At 46.6% G+C, this 19,742-nt stretch overlaps 1 protein-coding gene across 1 annotated transcript in view; it reads left to right on the forward strand.

Annotated features, from left to right (window-relative positions):
• Positions 1–19,742, forward strand: part of NUDT21 (nudix hydrolase 21) — an 85,458-nt gene that overhangs the window by 36,435 nt on the left and 29,281 nt on the right. Inside the window, exons 2-6 of the mRNA XM_063945441.1 lie at positions 15,422–15,622; positions 16,396–16,459; positions 17,638–17,727; positions 17,895–17,970; positions 19,166–19,280. Coding sequence (XP_063801511.1) covers positions 15,422–15,622; positions 16,396–16,459; positions 17,638–17,727; positions 17,895–17,970; positions 19,166–19,280 — 546 coding nt within the window. The remainder of the gene's footprint in view (positions 1–15,421; positions 15,623–16,395; positions 16,460–17,637; positions 17,728–17,894; positions 17,971–19,165; positions 19,281–19,742) is intronic.

Here is a 19,742-nt window from a genome sequence, read left to right on the forward strand (position 1 = left end):
GTCTCGGCATTACAACTCTGCCGAGCAGCTACGTGGTCAGGGGAGAACACGTTTGTAAAATTCTACAAATTTGATATCCTGGCAAAAGAGGACCTGGAGTTCTCTCATTCGGTGCTGCAGAGTCATCCGCACTCTCCCGCCCGTTTGGGAGCTTTGGTATAATCCCCATGGTCCTTTCAGGAACCCCAGCATCCACTAGGACGATAGAGAAAATAAGAATTTACTTACCGATAATTCTATTTCTCGGAGTCCGTAGTGGATGCTGGGCGCCCATCCCAAGTGCGGATTATCTGCAATACTTGTACATAGTTACAAAAATCGGGTTATTATTGTTGTGAGCCATCTTTTCAGAGGCTCCGCTGTTATCATACTGTTAACTGGGTTTAGATCACAAGTTGTACGGTGTGATTGGTGTGGCTGGTATGAGTCTTACCCGGGATTCATAATTCCTCCCTTATTGTGTACGCTCGTCCGGGCACAGTACCTAACTGGCTTGGAGGAGGGTCATAGGGGGAGGAGCCAGTGCACACCACCTGATCCTAAAGCTTTACTTTTTGTGCCCTGTCTCCTGCGGAGCCGCTATTCCCCATGGTCCTTTCAGGAACCCCAGCATCCACTACGGACTCCGAGAAATAGAATTATCGGTAAGTAAATTCTTATTTTTACTTACCGGTAAATCTATTTCTCGTAGTTCGTAGTGGATGCTGGGTGCCCGTCCCAAGTGCGGACTTCTTCTGCAATGCTTGTATATAGTTATTGCTTAAATAAGGGTTATGTTATAGTTGCATCAGGGTTTATCTGATGCTCTGTGATTGTTCATACTGTTAACTGGGTAAAGGTATCACAAGTTATACGGTGTGGCTGGTATGAGTCTTACCCTGGATTCCCAAAATCCTTTCCTTGTACTGTCGGCTCTTCCGGGCACAGTTTCTCTAACTGAGGTCTGGAGGAGGGACATAGAGGGAGGAGCCAGAGCACACCAGAATCTAAATTCTTTCTTAAAGTGCCCATGTCTCCTGCGGAGCCCGTCTATTCCCCATGGTCCTTACGGAGTCCCCAGCATCCACTACGGACTACGAGAAATAGATTTACCGGTAAGTAAAATCTTATTTTTTCAAACATTTTTTTAATTTGCTGAAAATGACAGATAATTCATCTAACAGGCGTTCTATGCACCCCTAAAAATAGCTAGAACATTTGTTTTCTTAAAAATGGCTTTCTTTCATTTTTAACCTTTTTGTTAACAAAATTGCAAACCTCAGCCATTAAAAACTATTAAGAGCACACAATATTTTGCTTTTGGATGGAATAGATATGTATAATGTTATCCACTTTTCGGTTGCATGATTTTTAGGCTACCGGTTAATTCTCTATTTTTAACGTGAAGAAAAAATTATTGCACGCATTTATTTTCAATTGGATGCCACGAGAATAAGGAGCTCACACAGCCATGTTAATTTTTACTACAAATATTTCATGGCTATTCCTCTTAAAAGGGATTAAGATCAAAAAATGCTGTTCTGTATCCAGTGAGCGTTTGCTTCCTTAAAATACCTTAATTCTACTGAATAAGTGATTCATTTGTTTATCTTGCGTTGCGTGTGATTTACATGACTGTACTTTTTGCCAGTGCAATCTATTGTGATAGCTTGCATTCATGTGGTTTCATTGTAGAATCCAGGGCTGGGAATTGCACAATTGATTCATATTTTCCACTCACCATAAAAAAGTAGATTTTATACAGTCTATCGGGATCCCGGCATTCAGTATACCGACATTATAATCCCGACATCTGTGTTAAATGCCAGCTGTCGGAATCCTGACTACTGCCTGTAATTCCCACTTGGGTGGTGGGTCAATACCACCACCCGATTAGTGCAGCAAGCTTGCAACGGACTCACCACCGGGATTCCAGATGATAGGATGCTGCTGTCGTTATACTGACAGCCAGCATCCCGTCCGCCTGTCAGCCGTATGTATTCCATGTGAACAAGTCCTGAGAGCAGTTTATGCTAAATCTTCGCAGAAATAGAGAATATAAAACAAGGCGATATTGGAGTAGGCTCACTCGGGGCCGGTTCTACACCTTGCGGCACCCAGTGCGAAAGTTTCCACTGCGGCCCCCTACCCTGGCAAAACAGTTCACGAAAAATTGGGGCGTGGCTTCATAGGGGAGGGGCGTGGCCACAGTTATGCCCCCAGTAGCTGTGCCCCCAGATTTGCCACAAGTAGTTGTGCCCCCCTGTAGATTTGCCCCCTGTAGCTGGTCCCCCTGTTGATTTGCCCCCAGTAACTGTTCCCCCTGTAGCAGTGCCCCTTGTAGCTGTGCCCCCAGTTGATTTGCCCCCAGTAGCTGTGCCCCTTGTAGCAGTGCTTCCAGCATGTGCCCCTTGTAGCTGTGCCTCTTGTGGCAGTGCCCCCTGTAGATCTGCCCTCAGTAGCTGTTCCCCCTGTAGCAGTGCCCTCAGTATGTGCCCCCTGTAGATCTGCCCTCAGTAGCTGTGCCCCCAGTATGTGCCCCCTGTAGATCTGCCCTCAGTAGCTGTGACCCCTGTAGCAGTGCCCCCAGTATGTGCCCCTCTGTAGCTGTTCCCCCTGTAGTAGTGCACCCAGTAGCTGTTCCCCCTGTAGTAGTGCACCCAGTAGCTGTTCCCCCTGTAGCAGTGCCCCCAGTATGTGCCCTCTGTAGTAGTGCCCCTTGTAGCTGTGCCCCCAGTAGTAGTGTCCCTTGTAGCTGTGTCTCTTGTAGCTGTTCCCCCTGTAGCAGTGCTCCCAGTATGTGCCCCCTGTAGATCTGCCCTCAGTAGCTGTGACCCGTGTAGCAGTGCCCCCAGTATGTGCCCTTTGTAGCTGTGCCCCCTGTAGTAGTGCACCCAGTAGCTGTTCCCCCTGTAGTAGTGCACCCAGTAGCTGTTCCCCCTGTAGTAGTGCACCCAGTAGCTGTTCCCCCTGTAGTAGTGCACCCAGTAGCTGTTCCCCCTGTAGTAGTGCACCCAGTAGCTGTTCCCCCTGTAGTAGTGCACCCAGTAGCTGTTCCCCCTGTAGTAGTGCACCCAGTAGCGGGTTCCCCCTGTAGTAGAGCACCCAGTAGCGGGTTCCCCCTGTAGTAGTGCACCCAGTAGCTGTTCCCCCTGTAGCAGTGCCCCCAGTAGCTGTTCCCCCTGTAGTAGTGCCCCCAGTAGTAGTGCCCCTTGTAGCTGTTCCCCCTGTAGTAGTGCACCCAGTAGCTGTTCCCCCTGTAGTAGTGCACCCAGTAGCTGTTCCCCCTGTAGTAGTGCACCCAGTAGCTGTTCCCCCTGTAGTAGTGCACCCAGTAGCTGTTCCCCCTGTAGTAGTGCACCCAGTAGCTGTTCCCCCTGTAGCAGTGCCCCCAGTATGTGCCCTCTGTAGTAGTGCCCCTTGTAGCTGTGCCCCCTGTAGTAGTGCCCCTTGTAGCTGTTCGCCCTGTATGTGCCCCCAGTAGCAGCGACGCTTTCAAAGCCTAAAGGGAAAAAAACAATACTCGCCAGCTTCGCTCCTGATTCCGGACCCGCCGCTGCTGCTGCCGTCTTTGGGCGCCGGCTCCTCTCTATGGGAGAGACGTCATGACGTCTCTCCCATAGCAGCGCCGCACTGACACTAGGGGTCAATTTTGACCTCTAGCTTCAGTCAGTGAAGCCGGCTGCAGCGGGCGCACACGGCGCTCGCTGCAGCCGGGAGCCGGGGAGGGAGGATTAGTAGCGGCTCTTGCCGCGGCGGCGCCCCGGGCAAAAAGCCTGCTTGCCCGTGGCAAGAGCCACTACTGGGCTCACTGTATCCTCTTGAGAAGTACTTGTGCAAAATGTCTACACTGTGTTTTGTTATTGACGTGCTTCTAGGGGATCAGTATGATTTCCCGACTGACGGGATCCCGGCGGTCTAAATACCGACTCCGGTATCCCGACCTCGAGCGCAGCGTGTCCCTTTACGGGCTCGCCGTTCATCAGGTTCTATTACGAAGGTTCTATTCCCCCTCGGGTGGTTGTGTGGGGTTTCTGGCCAGTGGTCGGGATTCCGACCATCTGTATTTCAGTGACTGTCGGGATTTTGGCGTCAATTTCGACAGCCGGGAACGCGACAATCGGGAATATAACTGCATACCGCTTCTAGCCGAATGACATGGGAGCAGCAGTTTGGGACAGTACTAAGAAAAATCATATTTGAAAGTTTAAGGATCAGCTTATATTCACTGTACTAAGACACCATGGATAACCTTATTCCATTTTCATGCCATCTCTTCTGTTTATAAATCTTTTATATTTAGGTTTTTTCACTGACAAACAATTTCTGGCTGTTTGTAAGAGTGATACAATAGTGATATTTTAGTCTTCATCTGTTAAGACATTTATATATATATATATATATATATATATATATATAGGAACTCTGCACGTGTAATTGGAGTGCCGGACCCTTTGCAGTATGAAAATAAATATATATATATATATATATATATATATATATATATACGCGGACCGGCACTCCTCCTGATGGACTTAATCGCTCCGGTGCCTCCAGAAAACATGTAATGTAGAACGAGCACAAAAAACTGCGGCACTCAGAGGCTTAATGCAAAACTCTTGATGTATTAAAAATAACACCTGAACTCCAACGTTTCGGGGTTGGCACACCCCTTTGTCAAGGAAAAACAGCAATGAAGTGAAAGAGAACTTACCCAAATACCCAGGAGAAGCCCGCCATGTGAGAAACGCCGCCCCTGGCTCCGTTCCCGGCGCCCAGGTCCGGCGCGCACCATGCGCGTCATTGATGACAGGAAGCCGGGTTGTCAAGGTAACCATGACGCCCGGCAATCCTGTCAGCTGACGTGAGGGAAACAAAACAAAGTAATGACAGTACCACCCGTGTAGGGAGACCCAGGGGTCAAAAGGGAGGGATCATGCAGGGAAGCCATCATTGAGAAATTCTGCACGTCCGTCATGAGTCTGGTGGCACTATGGGTTAAACACTGCAGCGAGTGGCCACTGGATGTGTAATATGTGGGGGCCACGTCTCCCTATAACGGACCCCTTGGTTGGAACTAGAGTGTTATAGGAAAGAAGAATGTCATCCTACAATGATAATGTGTACTAACACAAAACGTGAACATGTCTGCCGTGTCAGAAATGGCACACGGCGGGTATGAATGTGAGCTGTAAGTGAGTGGTGTGTGACAGTGAAGTAATCTGGGTGGAAAAAAATTTTTGGGTACTAAGACTCCACAGCATTGGTTAAATGCCAGGGGAGTAGTGTGTGATAATGAAATAATCTAGGTGAAATTTTTTTTTGAGTACTAAGACTCCACAGCATTGGTGAAATGCCCGGGGACTGGACTGAAAAAAACATCCACATAAAAAGTGATGTGACCATAAACTTTGAAATAGGGTGATGACAGTGTGACCATATGTAAACCATGTTGAAAGCAGATAGTGAATACTGGTGCTTCACCGCTCAGTAGATCCCAATGTGAGAGGTATCAGGTGGATGACTGATGCAAGGTGAGAGGAATGAAGTAGTGGTAAACTATAAACTTAAAGAAATGCAAAACATCCTCTTTGGGGAAAGTCCATAAACGCCATCATGGCGAAAAAACAGCTGATCCAGAGCAGGAGCACCCTCATAGGAAAACATTCCACGGCATAATTTCGTTAAGACCGTGGGGGTTAATGGTGTTCAACCGGTAAATCCATCTGGCTTCTAACTTCAACAGGAGTCCGTCCCTGTCTCCCCCTCTGTGGTTTTTGGGTATGTGGTCTATCACCATCTGTCGTAGATCGTTCAACGAGTGTCCTTTCTCCAAAAAGTGCTTCGCCACTGGCTGGTCGGAGCCCTTGCAAACGGGATTGATGCCTCCTCTGTTCTATTGCGACTCGACAATAGGTCCCTCCTTGGCATCATCAAGACCTCTTTCTTCTGTTGTATTAACTGACCGTTGATCGGTCGCTGATGATTCTGCTGGCTCTAATCATCGGAGACCAAGGTAACCCTCTTTTGAGGGATTTGGGGTGATGGCTGTTAGATCTCAGGAACGTGTTTTTATCGGTTGGTTTGGTGTATAATCCCGTGATGATACCATTGTCCTTTAAAGTGACTCTGACGTCCAGGTAATTGACCGAACTGTCACTGGATTGAAATGTGTATTTAATGGGTGAGTCTCTTGCGTTGATGGCATTCATGGTATCCTGAAATTGACGATCCGTTCCTGTATATATAATTTTTTTTATACAGTGCATCTGGAAAGTTTTCACAGCGCTTCCCTTTTTCCACATTTTGTTATGTTACAGCCTTGTTCCAAACGAATAAACTAAATTTTTTCCCCTCAAAATTCTACACACAATACCCCATAATGACAATGTGAAGAAAGTGTTTTTGTAATTTTTGTAAATTATTAAAAATAAATAACAAAGAAATCACATGTACATAAGTATTCACAGCCTTTGCTCATTACTTTGTTAAATGCACATTTGGCAGCAATTACAGCCTCAAGTCTTTGAATATGATGCCACAAGCTTGGCACACCTATCTTTGGGTAGTTTCACCCATTCCTCTTTGCAGTACCTCTCAAGCTCCATCAGGTTGGATGGGAAGCGTCGGTGCACAGCCATTTTCAGATCTCTCCAGAGATGTTCAATCGGATTCAAGTCTGGGCTCTGGCTGGGCAACTCAAGGACATTCACAGAGTTTTCCTGAAGCCACTCCTTTGATATCTTAGCTGTGTGCTTAGGGTCGTTGTCCTGCTGAAAGATGAACCGTCGCCCCAGTCTGAGGTCAACAGCGCTCTGGAGCAGGGTTTTATCCAGGATGTCTCTGTACATTGCTGCATTCATCTTTTCCTCTATCCTGACTAGTCTCCTAGTTCCTGCCACTGAAAAACATCTCCACAGCATGGTGCTGCCACCATGATGCTTCACTGTAGGGGTGGTGTTGGCCTGGTGATGAGCAGTGCCTGGTTTCCTTCAAACATGACGCCTGGCATTCACGCCAAAGAGTTCAATCTTTGTCTTATCAGACCAGAGAATTTTATTTTCTCATACGTCCTAGAGGATACTGGGGATGCTTCAAGAACCATGGTGTATAGACGGGATCCGCAGGAGACATGGGCACACTATAAGACTTTGAATGGGTGTGAACTGGCTCCTCCCCCTATGCCCCTCCTCCAGACACCAGTTAGATTCTGTGCCCAGTGAGACTGGATGCACACTGAGGAGCTCTCCAGAGTTTCTCAGAAAAATACTTTATTTAGGTTTGTTATTTTCAGGGAGACCTGCTGGCTACAGGCTCCCTGCATCGTGGGAGTGAGGGGAGAGAAGCAGACCTACTTCTTAAGAGTTCAAGGGCTCTGCTTCTTAGGCTACTGGACACCATTAGCTTCAGAGGGTTCAATCACTACGGTACGCCTAGCTGCTTGTTCCCGGAGCCGCGCCGTCATCCCCCTCACACAGCCGGAAGATAGAAGCCGGGTGAGTATGAGAACATCAGAAGACTTCAGTGATGGCAGAAGAGGTACCGCGCAGCGACCGCGCTGCGCGCCATGCTCCCACACATACCACGGCATGGTGCAGGGCGCAGGGGGGGCGCCCTGGGCAGCATGAGACTTCGAATCAGACTGGCATGAGTTATAACGGTGCTCCGGGCACTAGTTAAGGGACCCCCGCCAGTATAAACATAGATTTAAGCGGGACTGAGGCGCGCCATGTAGTGGGCGGGGCTTAGCCCACACAGCTCTGACCAGCGCCATTTTCTCTCCTCAGAAGCTGCAGACACGCTGGCCCTGTCCTCCGCACTGCTGTACAAGTAACAGGGTGAAAAGGGGGGGGGGGGGGGTACAAATAATTTGGTGCTGATTTTGTTTATATATAAAGCGCGAACAGGTTTGGGCAGTCATTTTACTGGCCTCAGTACCAGGATAGGCGCTGGGTGTGAGCTGGCAGAACTCTGTGTCCCTCTTGCAGGCTTTATTGTGGGTCTGTCCCCTAAAGCCCCAGTGTGGTTGTGGGTGTCTGTACGTGTGTGTCGACATGTCTGAGGCTGAATGCTCTTCCCAGGAGGAAGCTGGAGTGGGGACAGAAAATACAGTGAGAGTGACCGTGTCGGCACCGCTGCGGATGATTGGGTGAATATGTTGTTTTAAACGCAAACGTGACTAAGTTGACTAAGAGATTTGATAAATCTGAGTCTAAGAACCAAACATGGAGGAAATCCATGGAAGATGCTTTGTCACAGACCCAGACCCCTTCGGGGTCACAGAAACGTGCATTTGCCCAGATAGTAGATACAGATACCGACACGGACTCTGATTCCAGTGTCGACTGTAGTGATGCCAGATTACATCCAAAGCTAGCTAAGAGTATTCAGTACATGATTGTGGCAATAAAAGAAGTGTTGCATATAACAGAGGACCCTGCTGTTCCTGATACTAGGGTCTGTATGTTTAAAGGAAAGAAACCTGAGGTAACGTTTCCTCCCTCTCATGAACTGAACGCTCTTTTTGAAAAGGCTTGGGAAAATCCTGACAAAAAGATACAGGTTCCCAAAAGAATTCCAGTGGCATATCCGTTCCCCTCTGGGGACAGGAAAAGGTGGGAGTCAATCCCCACGGTAGACAAAGCTTTATCGCGTCTATCCAAAAAGGAGGCGCTTCCGTCCCCTGACACTGCAGCCCTAAAGGATCCTGCAGATCGTAAGCAGGAAATACACTAAAATCCATTTATGTCACTACAGGGTCGCTACTCAGGCCTACCGTTGCTGCGGCATGGGTGAGTAGCGCTATTGAAAGGTGGGCAGATAACTTGTCCTCTGAGGTAGATTCCCTAGACAGGGATAGTGTGCTTTTGACTCTGGGTCACATCAGGGACGCTGCAGCATATTTAAAAGAAGCTGTAAGGGATATTGGCCTTTTGGGTTCAAGGGCCAATGCCATGGCGGTCTCAGCAAGGAGAGCGTTGTGGATACATCAATGGAATGCTGATGCTGACTCTTAAGAAGGCGATGGAGTCTCTTCCGTTTAACGGTAGGGTCTTGTTTGGCGACGGCCTCACTGACTTGGTGTCTACGGCTACCGCGGGTAAGTCTTAATTTTTACCTTATGTCCCTGCACAGCAGAAGAAATCGCCTCACTATCAGATGCAGTCCTTTCGGCCCAATAAATTCAAAAAAGGACGTGGGTCCTCCTTCCTTGCTGAGAGGGGGAGAGGACGGGGAAAAAGGTCACAGGCTGTGGCAAGTTCCCAGGAGCAGAAGTCCTCTCTGGCTTCTACCAAATCCACCGCATGACACTGGGGCTCCTCTGCGGGAGTCCGCTCCAGTGGGGGCACGTCTCAAACTCTTCAGTCAGGTCTGGGTGGCAACAGGCTCCCTGCATCGTGGGACTGAGGAGAGAGAAGCAGAGCTGGCTTGTCAAGTTGGGCACTGCTTCTTAGGCTACTGGACACCATTAGCTCCAGAGGGAGTCGGAACACAGGTCTCACCTGGGGTACGTCCCGGAGCCGCGCCGCCGTCCTCCTCACAGATGCCGAAGATAGAAGCCGGGTGAGTATGAGAAGGCAGAAGACATCAGATCTTCATGAGGTAAGGCTGCGCGCCATTGCTCCTAGTCACACACACACAGAGCAGCACTGAAGGGTGCAGGGCGCAGGGGGGGGGCGCCCTGGGCAGCAATATTCCTCACTTTTGGGCAAATTCAGATAGATTAGGCTGCGGAGGCAGTAAATCTAAGATCCCCCACCATTTTAATAGAAAAGTCACTGGGACCGAAGCCCGCCTTCGGATGGGCGGGGCTTGATCGTCAGCACTAACCAGCGCCATTTTCTCCACAGAAGCTGCATGCATGAACGCTGGCTCCCTGGTCTCTCCCCTGCTGAACTTCACAGGCTGGAAAACAGAGGAGGGGGGCACATTAGCGACGCAGTGAGTGGGAATTGGTATATTATACAGGTTGAGTCTCCCTTATCCAAAATGCTTGGGACCAGAGGTATTTTGGATATGGGATTTTTCCGTATTTTGGAATAATTGCATACCATAATGAGATATCATGGTGATGGGACCTAAATATAAGCACAGAATGCATTTATGTTTCATATACACCATATACACACAGCCTGAAGGTCATTTTAGCCAATATTTTTTATAACTTTGTGCATTAAACAAAGTGTGTGTACATTCACACAATTCATTTATGTTTCATATACACCTTATACACACAGCCTGAAGGACATTTAATACAATATTTTCAATAACTTTGTGTATTAAACAAAGTTTGTGTACATTGAGCCATCAGAAAACAAAGGTTTCACTATCTCACTGTCACTCAAAAAAGTCCGTATTTCGGAATATTTGGATATGGGATACTCAACCTGTATATAAAAAAGCGCTATCTGGTCATATTTTTTCCAGTGTGTTTAAGCGCTGGTGTGTGCTGGCATACTCTCTCTCTGTCTCTCCTAAGGGCATGGTTGGGGTTTTGTCCCCTTATAGGTTAATCCCTGTGTGTGTGTGTGGGGTGTCGGTACGTGTGCGTCGACATGTCTGAGGCAGAAGGCTTCTCCAAGGAGGAGGTGGAGCAAATGAGTGGTGTGTCCCCGTCGGTTGTGCTGACTCCGGATTGGATGGACATGTGGCATATGTTGAATGCAAGTGTGGCATCTTTACATAAAAGGCTTGATAAGGCTGAATTAGGGGGGACATCAGGGGGTCAATCCTTGGATTGGACCGACTCACAGGGCCCGTCGGGGTCTCAAAAGCGTCCCTTAACACAAGACCAAACATAATACCCTTTTTTGTGGTACCATGGCCTCTGCCGCTCAGACAGGACCTGCTGCTGCAGGGGCCCTGTCTGTTCCAAGACTTACCGTGGCTGCGTTTGACGGCATGGCGGTTGAACACCGGATCCTAAAAGAAAAGGGTATTCCGGAGGAAGTCATTCCTACGCTTATTAAAGCTAGAAACGATGTAACTGTACATCATTATCACCGCATATGGCGAAAATATGTTGCGTGGTGTGAGGCCAGGAAGGCCCCAACGGAGGAATTCCAGCTAGGTCGATTTTTGCACTTCCTACTGTCGGGTGACTATGGGCCTAAAACTGGGTTCCATTAAGGTCCAGATTTCGGCTCTGTCGATTTTTCTTCCAAAAAGAACTGGCTTCACTGCCTGAAGTTCAGACATTTGTCAAGGGAGTGCTGCATATTCAGCCTCCTTTTGTGCCTCCAGTGGCACCGTGGGACCTCAACGTGGTGTTGGGTTTCCTAAAGTCACATTGGTTTGAGCCACTCAAAACCGTGGATTTAAAATATCTGACGTGGAAAGTGGTCATGCTTTTGGCCTTGGCTTCGGCAAGGCGTGTGTCAGAATTGGCGGCTTTGTCATGTAAAAGCCCCTATTTGATTTTCCATATGGATAGGGCAGAATTGAGGACTCGTCCCCAGTTTCTTCCTAAGGTGGTATCAGCTTTTCACTTGAACCAACCTATCGTGGTGCCTGCGGCTACTAGGGACTTGGAGGACTCCAAGTTACTGGACGTAGTCGGGGCCTTGAAAATTTATGTTTCCAGGACGGCTGGAGTCAGGAAGACTGACTCGCTATTTATCCTGTATGCACCAAACAAGATGGGTGCTCCTGCTTCTAAGCAGACTATTGCTCGCTGGATTTGTAGCACAATTCAGCTTGCGCATTCTGTGGCTGGCCTGCCGCAGCCTAAATCTGTAAAAGCCCATTCCACGAGGAAAGTGGGCTCTTCTTGGGCGGCTGCCCGAGGGGTCTCGGCTTTACAACTTTGCCGAGCTGCTACTTGGTCAGGGGCAAACACGTTTGCAAAATTCTACAAATTTGATACCCTGGCTGAGGAGGACCTTGAGTTCTCTCATTCGGTGCTGCAGAGTCATTCGCACTCTCCCGCCTGTTTGGGAGCTTTGGTATAATCCCCATGGTCCTTACGGAGTCCCCAGCATCCACTAGGACGTCAGAGAAAATAAGATTTTACTCACCGGTAAATCTATTTCTCGTAGTCCGTAGTGGATGCTGGGCACCCGTCCCAAGTGCGGACTGTCTGCAATACTTGTATATAGTTATTGTTAACTACAAGGGTTATTGTTGAGCCATCTTTTGAGAGGCTCTGTTGTGTTCATACTGTTAACTGGGTATATTATCACGAGTTATACGGTGTGATTGGTGTGGCTGGTATGAGTCTTACCCGGAATTCAAAATCCTTCCTTATTGTGTCAGCTATTCCGGGCACAGTATCCTTACTGAAGTCTGGAGGAGGGTCATAGTGGGAGGAGCCAGTGCACACCAGGTAGTCCTAAATCTTTCTTAGCTGTGCCCAGTCTCCTGTGGAGCCGCTATTCCCCATGGTCCTTACGGAGTCCCCAGCATCCACTACGGACTACGAGAAATAGATTTACCGGTGAGTAAAATCTTATTTTAATAAAGGCTAGGAAGGAGGTGACTGTTAAGCATTATCACCGTATCTGGTGAAAGTATGTGTCTTGGTGTGAGACCAATAATGCACCTACGGAAGATTTTCATCTGGGTCGTTTTCTCCACTTCCTACAGACAGGAGTGGATATGGGCCTGAAATTAGGCTCTGTTAAGGTACAGATTTCGGCCCTCTCGATTTTCTTTCAGAAGGAATTGGCTTCTCTTCCAGAAGTCTAGACGTTTGTAAAGGGAGTGCTGCATATCCAGCCCCCTTTTGTGCCTCCAGTGGCACCATGGGACCTGAACGTGGTGTTGCAGTTCTTAAAATCACACTGGTTTGAACCGCTTAACAAGGTGGAGTTGAAATTTCTTACCTGGAAGGTGGTCATGCTGTTGGCCTTGGCATCAGCAAGGCGAGTGTCTGAATTGGCGGCTTTGTCACACAAGAGCCCCTACTTGATTTTTCATGTGGATCGAGCTGAATTGAGGACACGTCTGCAATTTTTGCCTAAAGTGGTTTCTTCATTCCATAGGAATCAACCTATTGTGGTGCCTGTGGCTACAAGTGACCTGGAGGATTCCAGATCCCTGGATGTAGTCAGGGCCTTAAAGATTTATGTAGCCAGAACGGCTAAAATTAGGAAAACAGAGGCTCTGTTTGTCCTGTATGCTGCTAATAAGATTGGGGCACCTGCTTCGAAGCAGACTATTGCTCGCTGGATCTGTAATACGATTCAGCAGGCTCATTCTACGGCTGGATTGCCGGTACCAAATTCAGTTAAAGCCCATTTCACTAGGAAGGTGGGCTCTTCTTGGGCGGCTGCCCGAGGCGTCTCGGCATTACAGCTTTGCCGAGCGGCGACTTGGTCGGGGTCAAACACTTTTGCTAAATTCTACAAGTTTGATACCCTGGCTGATGAGGACCTAGAGTTTGCTCAGTCGGTGCTGCAGAGTCATACGCACTCTCCCGCTCGATTGGATGCTTTGGTATAAACCCCATGGTCCTTACGGAGTCCCCAGCATCCTCTAGGACGTAAGAGAAAATGAGATTTTAAACCTACTGGTATATTTTTTTCTCCTAGTCCGTAGAGGATGCTGGGCGCCCGTCCCAGTGCGGAAACTCTGCAAGACTTGTATATAGTTGTTGCTTACATAAGGGTTATGTTACAGTTGGAATAGGTCTTGGACAGTTACTGTTGTTTGTTCATACTGTTAACTGGTTATGTATGTTCCAGGTTACATGGTATGATTGGTGTGGGCTGGTATGAATCTTGCCCTTGGATTGCTAAATCCTGCCTTGTATTGTCCATCTCCTCTGGGCACAAGATCTAACTGAGGTCTGGAGGAGGGGCATAGAGGGAGGAGCCAGTGCACACCCATAGTAAAAGTTCTTTTTAGGTGCCCTATCTCCTGCGGAGCCCGTCTATACCCCATGGTCCTTACGGAGTCCCCAGCATCCTCTATGGACTAGGAGAAATAGATTTACCGGTAGGTTTAAAATCTTACTTTTTTTCATGGTCAGAGTCCTTCAGGTGCAATTTGGTAAACTCCAGGCGGCTGCCATGTGCTTTTTACTAAGGAGTGGCTTCCGTCTGGCCACTCTTCCATACAGGCCTGATTGGTGGATTGCTGCAGAGGTGGCTGTCCTTCTGGAAGGTTCTCCACAGAGTAATGCTGTAGCTCTGACAGAGTGACCATCGGCTTCTTGTTCACCTCCCTTTCTCCCCCAATCGCTCCGTTTAGATGGCCGACCAGCTCTAGGAAGAGTCCTGGTGGTTCCAAACTTCTTCCATTTACGAATAATTAAGGTCACTGTCCTCATTGGGACCTTCAAAGCAGCAGATATTTTTCTGTACCCTTCCCCAGATTTATGCCATCGAGACAATCCTGTCTCGAAAGTCTACAGATAATTCCTTTGACTTCATGCTTGGTTTGTGCTCAGACATGCACTGTCAAGTGTGGACCTTATATAGACAGGTGTGCCTTTCCAAATCATGTCCAATCAACTGAATTAACTGGGTATGGGTTGTTGGGTCGACAGTCACTAGGTCGACCACTATTGGTCGACATGGTCATTAGGTTGACATGTACTAGGTCAAAATGTCGACATGAGGTTTTTCACTTTTTTTGGTGTCGTTTTCTTCGTAAAGTGACAGGGAACCCCAATTAGTGCACCGTGTACCCTCGCATGGCTCGCCATGCTTCGGGCAAGGTTCCTCGCTGCGCTTGGCACAGATTACTATTCCCAATCGTAGTCCACGTGGATCGTAAAGCATGAAAAAGTCCAAAAATTTTGAATATAGAAAACTCATGTTGACCTGTCGACCTAATGCATGTTGACAAATAGTGGTTGACCTAATGACCGTATCCCAATTTACCACAGGTGGTCTCCAATTAAGCTGTAGGAACATCTCAAGGATGGTCAGTGGAAACAGGATGCACTTGAGCTCAATTTTGAGCTTCATGGCAAAGGCTGTGAATACTTATGTACATGTGATTTCTTAGTTTTTTATTTTTAATAAATTTGCAAAAATCTCACTTTTTTCACGTCATTATGGGGTATTGTGTGTAGAATTTGGAGGGAAATAAATGAATTTATTCCTTTTTGGAATAAGGCTGTAACATAACAAAATGTGGAAAAAGTGAAGCGCTGAGAATACTTTCTGGGTGCACTGTATACCAATGAATTATTTGTAACAGTGGTATTCAAACTCAGTCCCCAGAGAACCCGAACTGTCCAGTTTTTAAGGATATCCATGTTTAAGCCAAATGGTTACCTCAAATTGACTGAGCTATTAATTAAGCCACCCGTGTTCAAGCATGGATATCATAAAACATGGGCTATCATTGTATCTTGAGGGCTGATTTTGGGAACCACTGAATTGTAAGTTCTAATTATCCACCTACTACATTTACCATCCTGCTTTTTGATTATTTTGGGGGTCCTGACTGTTCTCTCTTAGTAATTTTATCGCCGCTGTTGTGATTACAGATATCCCCTGACAAACTACACATTTGGCACCAAAGAGCCCCTGTATGAGAAGGACAGTTCTGTTGCAGCTCGGTTCCAGCGGATGCGGGAAGAGTTTGATAAGATTGGAATGAGGCGCACCGTGGAGGGGGTTCTAATCGTACATGAACACCGGTTACCTCATGTGCTTTTACTGCAACTGGGGACCACGTTTTTCAAGCTGTGAGTTGGGCCACGCTCATTTGCCTACCTAACTAGCTGTGAAATATCATTGCAGCTGTAGTTGCATTCTCCTGTGATTTAAATTAACACCTAGTGTGCTGAATGATGTATTTTACAAGATTGCTAAATTTAAAATCCATGTTACATTATGTAACAGTACTTAACATCAGCATTAACGTTTCCATACTTTGCGAAAACTCCTGCATAACACAAATTACACAAAAGGTGTAGGGGTCTCTGTACCAATGGGCCCTACACATTGGCCGATCCGCCGCCGAGCTGCCCGACGGTGAATACGGGCGACCCGGCGGCGTGGCGGGGGGGGGGGGGTGAGTGAAGTTTCTTCACTCCCCCCGTCACCCGGCTCCGTAGCAGTGCAGGCAAATATGGATGAGATCGTCCATATTGGCCTGCATGCACAGCTGACGGGGCACCAACAATGAACGAGCGCGGGGCTGCGCATCATTCATCGCCGCTGGTGCCTCCACACTCAAAGATATGAACGGTATCTCGTTCATTAATGAACAAGATCGTTCATATCTATGAGTGATGTCGGCCAGTGTGTAGGGCCTATAAGTCTTGGAGAGAGATAATTTACCAGCCGACCAACTCCTGTCATTTTTCAAACACAGCCTGTAACATGGCATTTAGGAGCTGATTGGCTGGTACTTTATCTCTGCCTACATTCTTTTGCAAAGGTTTAGTACATAGACCCCATAGTACTCTTCTCAGTCATCTAGAGCCCTTATGAATTGTTTTGTGTTTCTTATCAGGCCTGGTGGGGAACTCAGTCCAGGAGAGGATGAGGTGGAAGGCTTAAAGCGTCTCATGACCGAAGTATGTAACTGTTTTATCTTTTCTTAAGGTGGGGTGCAGTTTCATCTCATCTTTAGTGGGGGGTTTTCATGTATCAATCTTCTATAACACATTTTAGGTTACTGTTCAGTTTATCAGGTTGAAACTGTTAACTATCGAATCTACTGAAATATTATACATGGAGTATAGTCCCTGCATAATTCAGTTTGGTATATGGTGTAAATACTGCTGGCTTTAGCCAGGAAAATTGGGCAGTAGCTGAATCTATGAATTATATTCCATTTAACCAATTATTTCTTGTATTACGGATTTAGGGCATACTTGTAACTAGTAAAGCAAAATTATTCATGTTTGTAATTAAAGCAAAAATAGCACATAACTTTGACTGAAACCATGTTGCCATGCAAGGGGAGCAAACACATTTACTGTATATATTTTCTGTGCAGTGTAAATATTGGCTGCTTTTGCATGTAGCCCACAAATGTTAGCTTTATTATTACACTGCAATTTAGATTTCAGTTTGGACACAACCCATCCAAATCTAAATCTCTCTGCACATGTTACATCTGCCCCACCTACAGTGCAGCATGGTGCTTTGCTTTTTAACTTTACATACAAACACGAATCAAGCCCTTAGTCATACCTCCCAACTTCTTAGTTGATGGAGACTGTCTCACGGCGTAGCCGCGTACGGCCCCAAAAAGGGGCGTGACCTCTGGTAAAGAGGGTGTGGCCTCGTCCGAGTGGGCATGATCTCGTAACACTGACCCGTGGTCCGGCATTTTGGGGGCATGCCCAGCGCTCCCCGAGCAGCTGGGCAGCCCCCTGCTCCCCTCCCAGCACTGAATAGATGCCATGCATATTCACACAGCTTCCTATTCAGAGATCACTCACTGCTTTGCAGAGCAGGGCAACGGGTGATCAAATAATCCCCAACTGCCCCTCCTGCCCGCGGGACAATGCTGCCCGCGGGGGAGACAGTGGGATAGTGTCCGAATAGCAGGACTGTACCGCTGGATTCAGGACTGTTCGGGGAGGTATGCCTTAGCTCTTTCTCTTAGTGGGACAGTGTTATGAGAATATAGGTGGCTTTAGGCAAGTAGGAGGAGAGGTTATCTGTTAAGTTTTTTTTATGGTTCAGACCTGAAACAGCTGAGAGATTCCCGACGAGAAAAGACAAAGTTTTGTTTGTTTTGTAGATCCTCGGCCGTCAGGATGGGGTGCAGCAGGACTGGGTAATTGATGACTGCATCGGCAACTGGTGGAGGCCAAACTTTGAACCCCCGCAGGTTGGTACCTGAGAGTTCCAAGTTGTACAGAGGACATGTGACAGAGTAACCCTTTTAGGTTTTTCCCTATCTGTTTTCGCGATTCTCTGGTGAAACAAAAGCTTAACCGGATTTGTGCAGATCACCTCTATTTATTTGTATTTTCTGTGATTTTTTTTTATTTTTAGTATCCCTACATTCCTGCTCACATCACAAAACCCAAAGAACACAAGAAACTATTTTTGGTGCAGCTTCAGGAGAAAGGTAAAGAGATGGTCATTTATCTACTGAGGGAGTCTGCGTATCATCATGGCAGCATATAGGGCGGTAGTGGCACAGTTTGCTAACTGCAAAGTAAATATTTTGCCATTTACTGTTTGGCATAATCAAGGCATACATGGGAATTGCTTGCTAAACAGCATATGTATTTACCTTTTATATGGCTGATCTAGCATCTCTTTATCACTTGTACGTTACCTGTAATGGGCATATATGCTGCCATTATAAATGCAGGTAGGTAATATAACGGATTCCCATGCAGACTTGCCCATTGTTATCAGCTGTTTCCCAATAATATCAAAATCCTCACAACACTTCAGGCTGTGGTCACGTGTGTGGCTTGGTGCCACCAGGATAGATTTCAGCTGAATCATGTGAGCAGCCTAACTGCACACGCCCGCTGTGTACTTGCCCGTTTTGCATGTACTCTTTATGGGGCAGGATTGGGGACGTAGTATAACTATCATAAGCACCTTTTTTTTATTTGTTTATTTTTTTACTTTTTACAGAAAAAGGTTTTTATATTATTTACCACTTATTTTTCTCTTTCGTCCACTTGCCAAAAATGTATGCCTCCGATTTTATTCTTTATTGGTCGGTTCCAGTTTTTGATATATATATATATATATATATATATATATATATATATATATATATATATATATATATATATATATATATTTTTTTTTTTTAATATTTGTTTTTGTTATAAGGTTTTTCCCCTCATTCTGTTGTTCCCCCAGTATTATATGCTAGGTACCTTCTGTCCTCCATCCCTATACAGTACGTTTTAGGGACAGTTACCAATGCTGCCTCATATAGAAACTAGCACAGCCTGAACCCTGGATAGAACGTGGTAGATTGTCTAATCAATTGTTGTAAATTGGGGTCAAATCCGCTAACCTAGTGGCTATGTAATAATATAGTTTGAACTACTGCAGCTTCACAGACAGGGTGGTAAAATCATTATAAGAACCTCCTGTTATTGGTGGTAGTTTTAATGAACTCTTATAAGATTCTTGATCGTTTTCATTTATATTGGCATCTGCAGTCCACTGTAGCTTTTTATACTATGCTGTAGACTTCGGCCTATTTTCTTAAATTAGACTTCTGTCATTTTGTATATCGGTTAAGCCAGTAAATCAGGACTTTCTAAGTAACCGACTCTTTTATGCTTTAGCGCTGTTTGCAGTTCCAAAAAACTACAAACTTGTTGCAGCCCCTTTGTTTGAATTGTATGACAACGCCCCAGGCTATGGACCCATTATTTCCAGCCTTCCGCAGCTCCTCAGCAGGTATGTAACATTGACATCAAACTAGCAGAGCTGAATGCTTTCATTTTCCTATTCCGGTTTCATTATACTTTTGTTTCAGATTCCTTTTGTGCTTGAATAATCCGTTAACATAAGACAGATGTTCATATTGCCGCAAATTGGTAGTAGGATTTCTGTCTCATCCAGTGAAGGACATTGCACAGTTGGGTATATAGAACCTTCCTTTAAGCCAGGCATGTCCAAACTGCGGCTCTCCAGCTGTTTTGAAACTACATATCCCAGCATGCCCTGACACAGTTTTGCTGTCAGAGGATGCTAAAGCTGTGTCTGGGTATGCTGGGATGTGTAGTTTCTCAACAGCTGGAGGGCCGCAGTTTGGACATGCCTGCTTTAAGCCATTGGTTTTCTAATATTGTTTCCTCTTACACGTACCCATTCATACAGGGAATTCTGTTTAGAGTGCTCCAGGACAGGGTCTATGTT

This window comes from Pseudophryne corroboree, chromosome 11 (genome assembly GCF_028390025.1).
Source record: "Pseudophryne corroboree isolate aPseCor3 chromosome 11, aPseCor3.hap2, whole genome shotgun sequence".
Classification (NCBI taxonomy): domain Eukaryota; kingdom Metazoa; phylum Chordata; class Amphibia; order Anura; family Myobatrachidae; genus Pseudophryne; species Pseudophryne corroboree.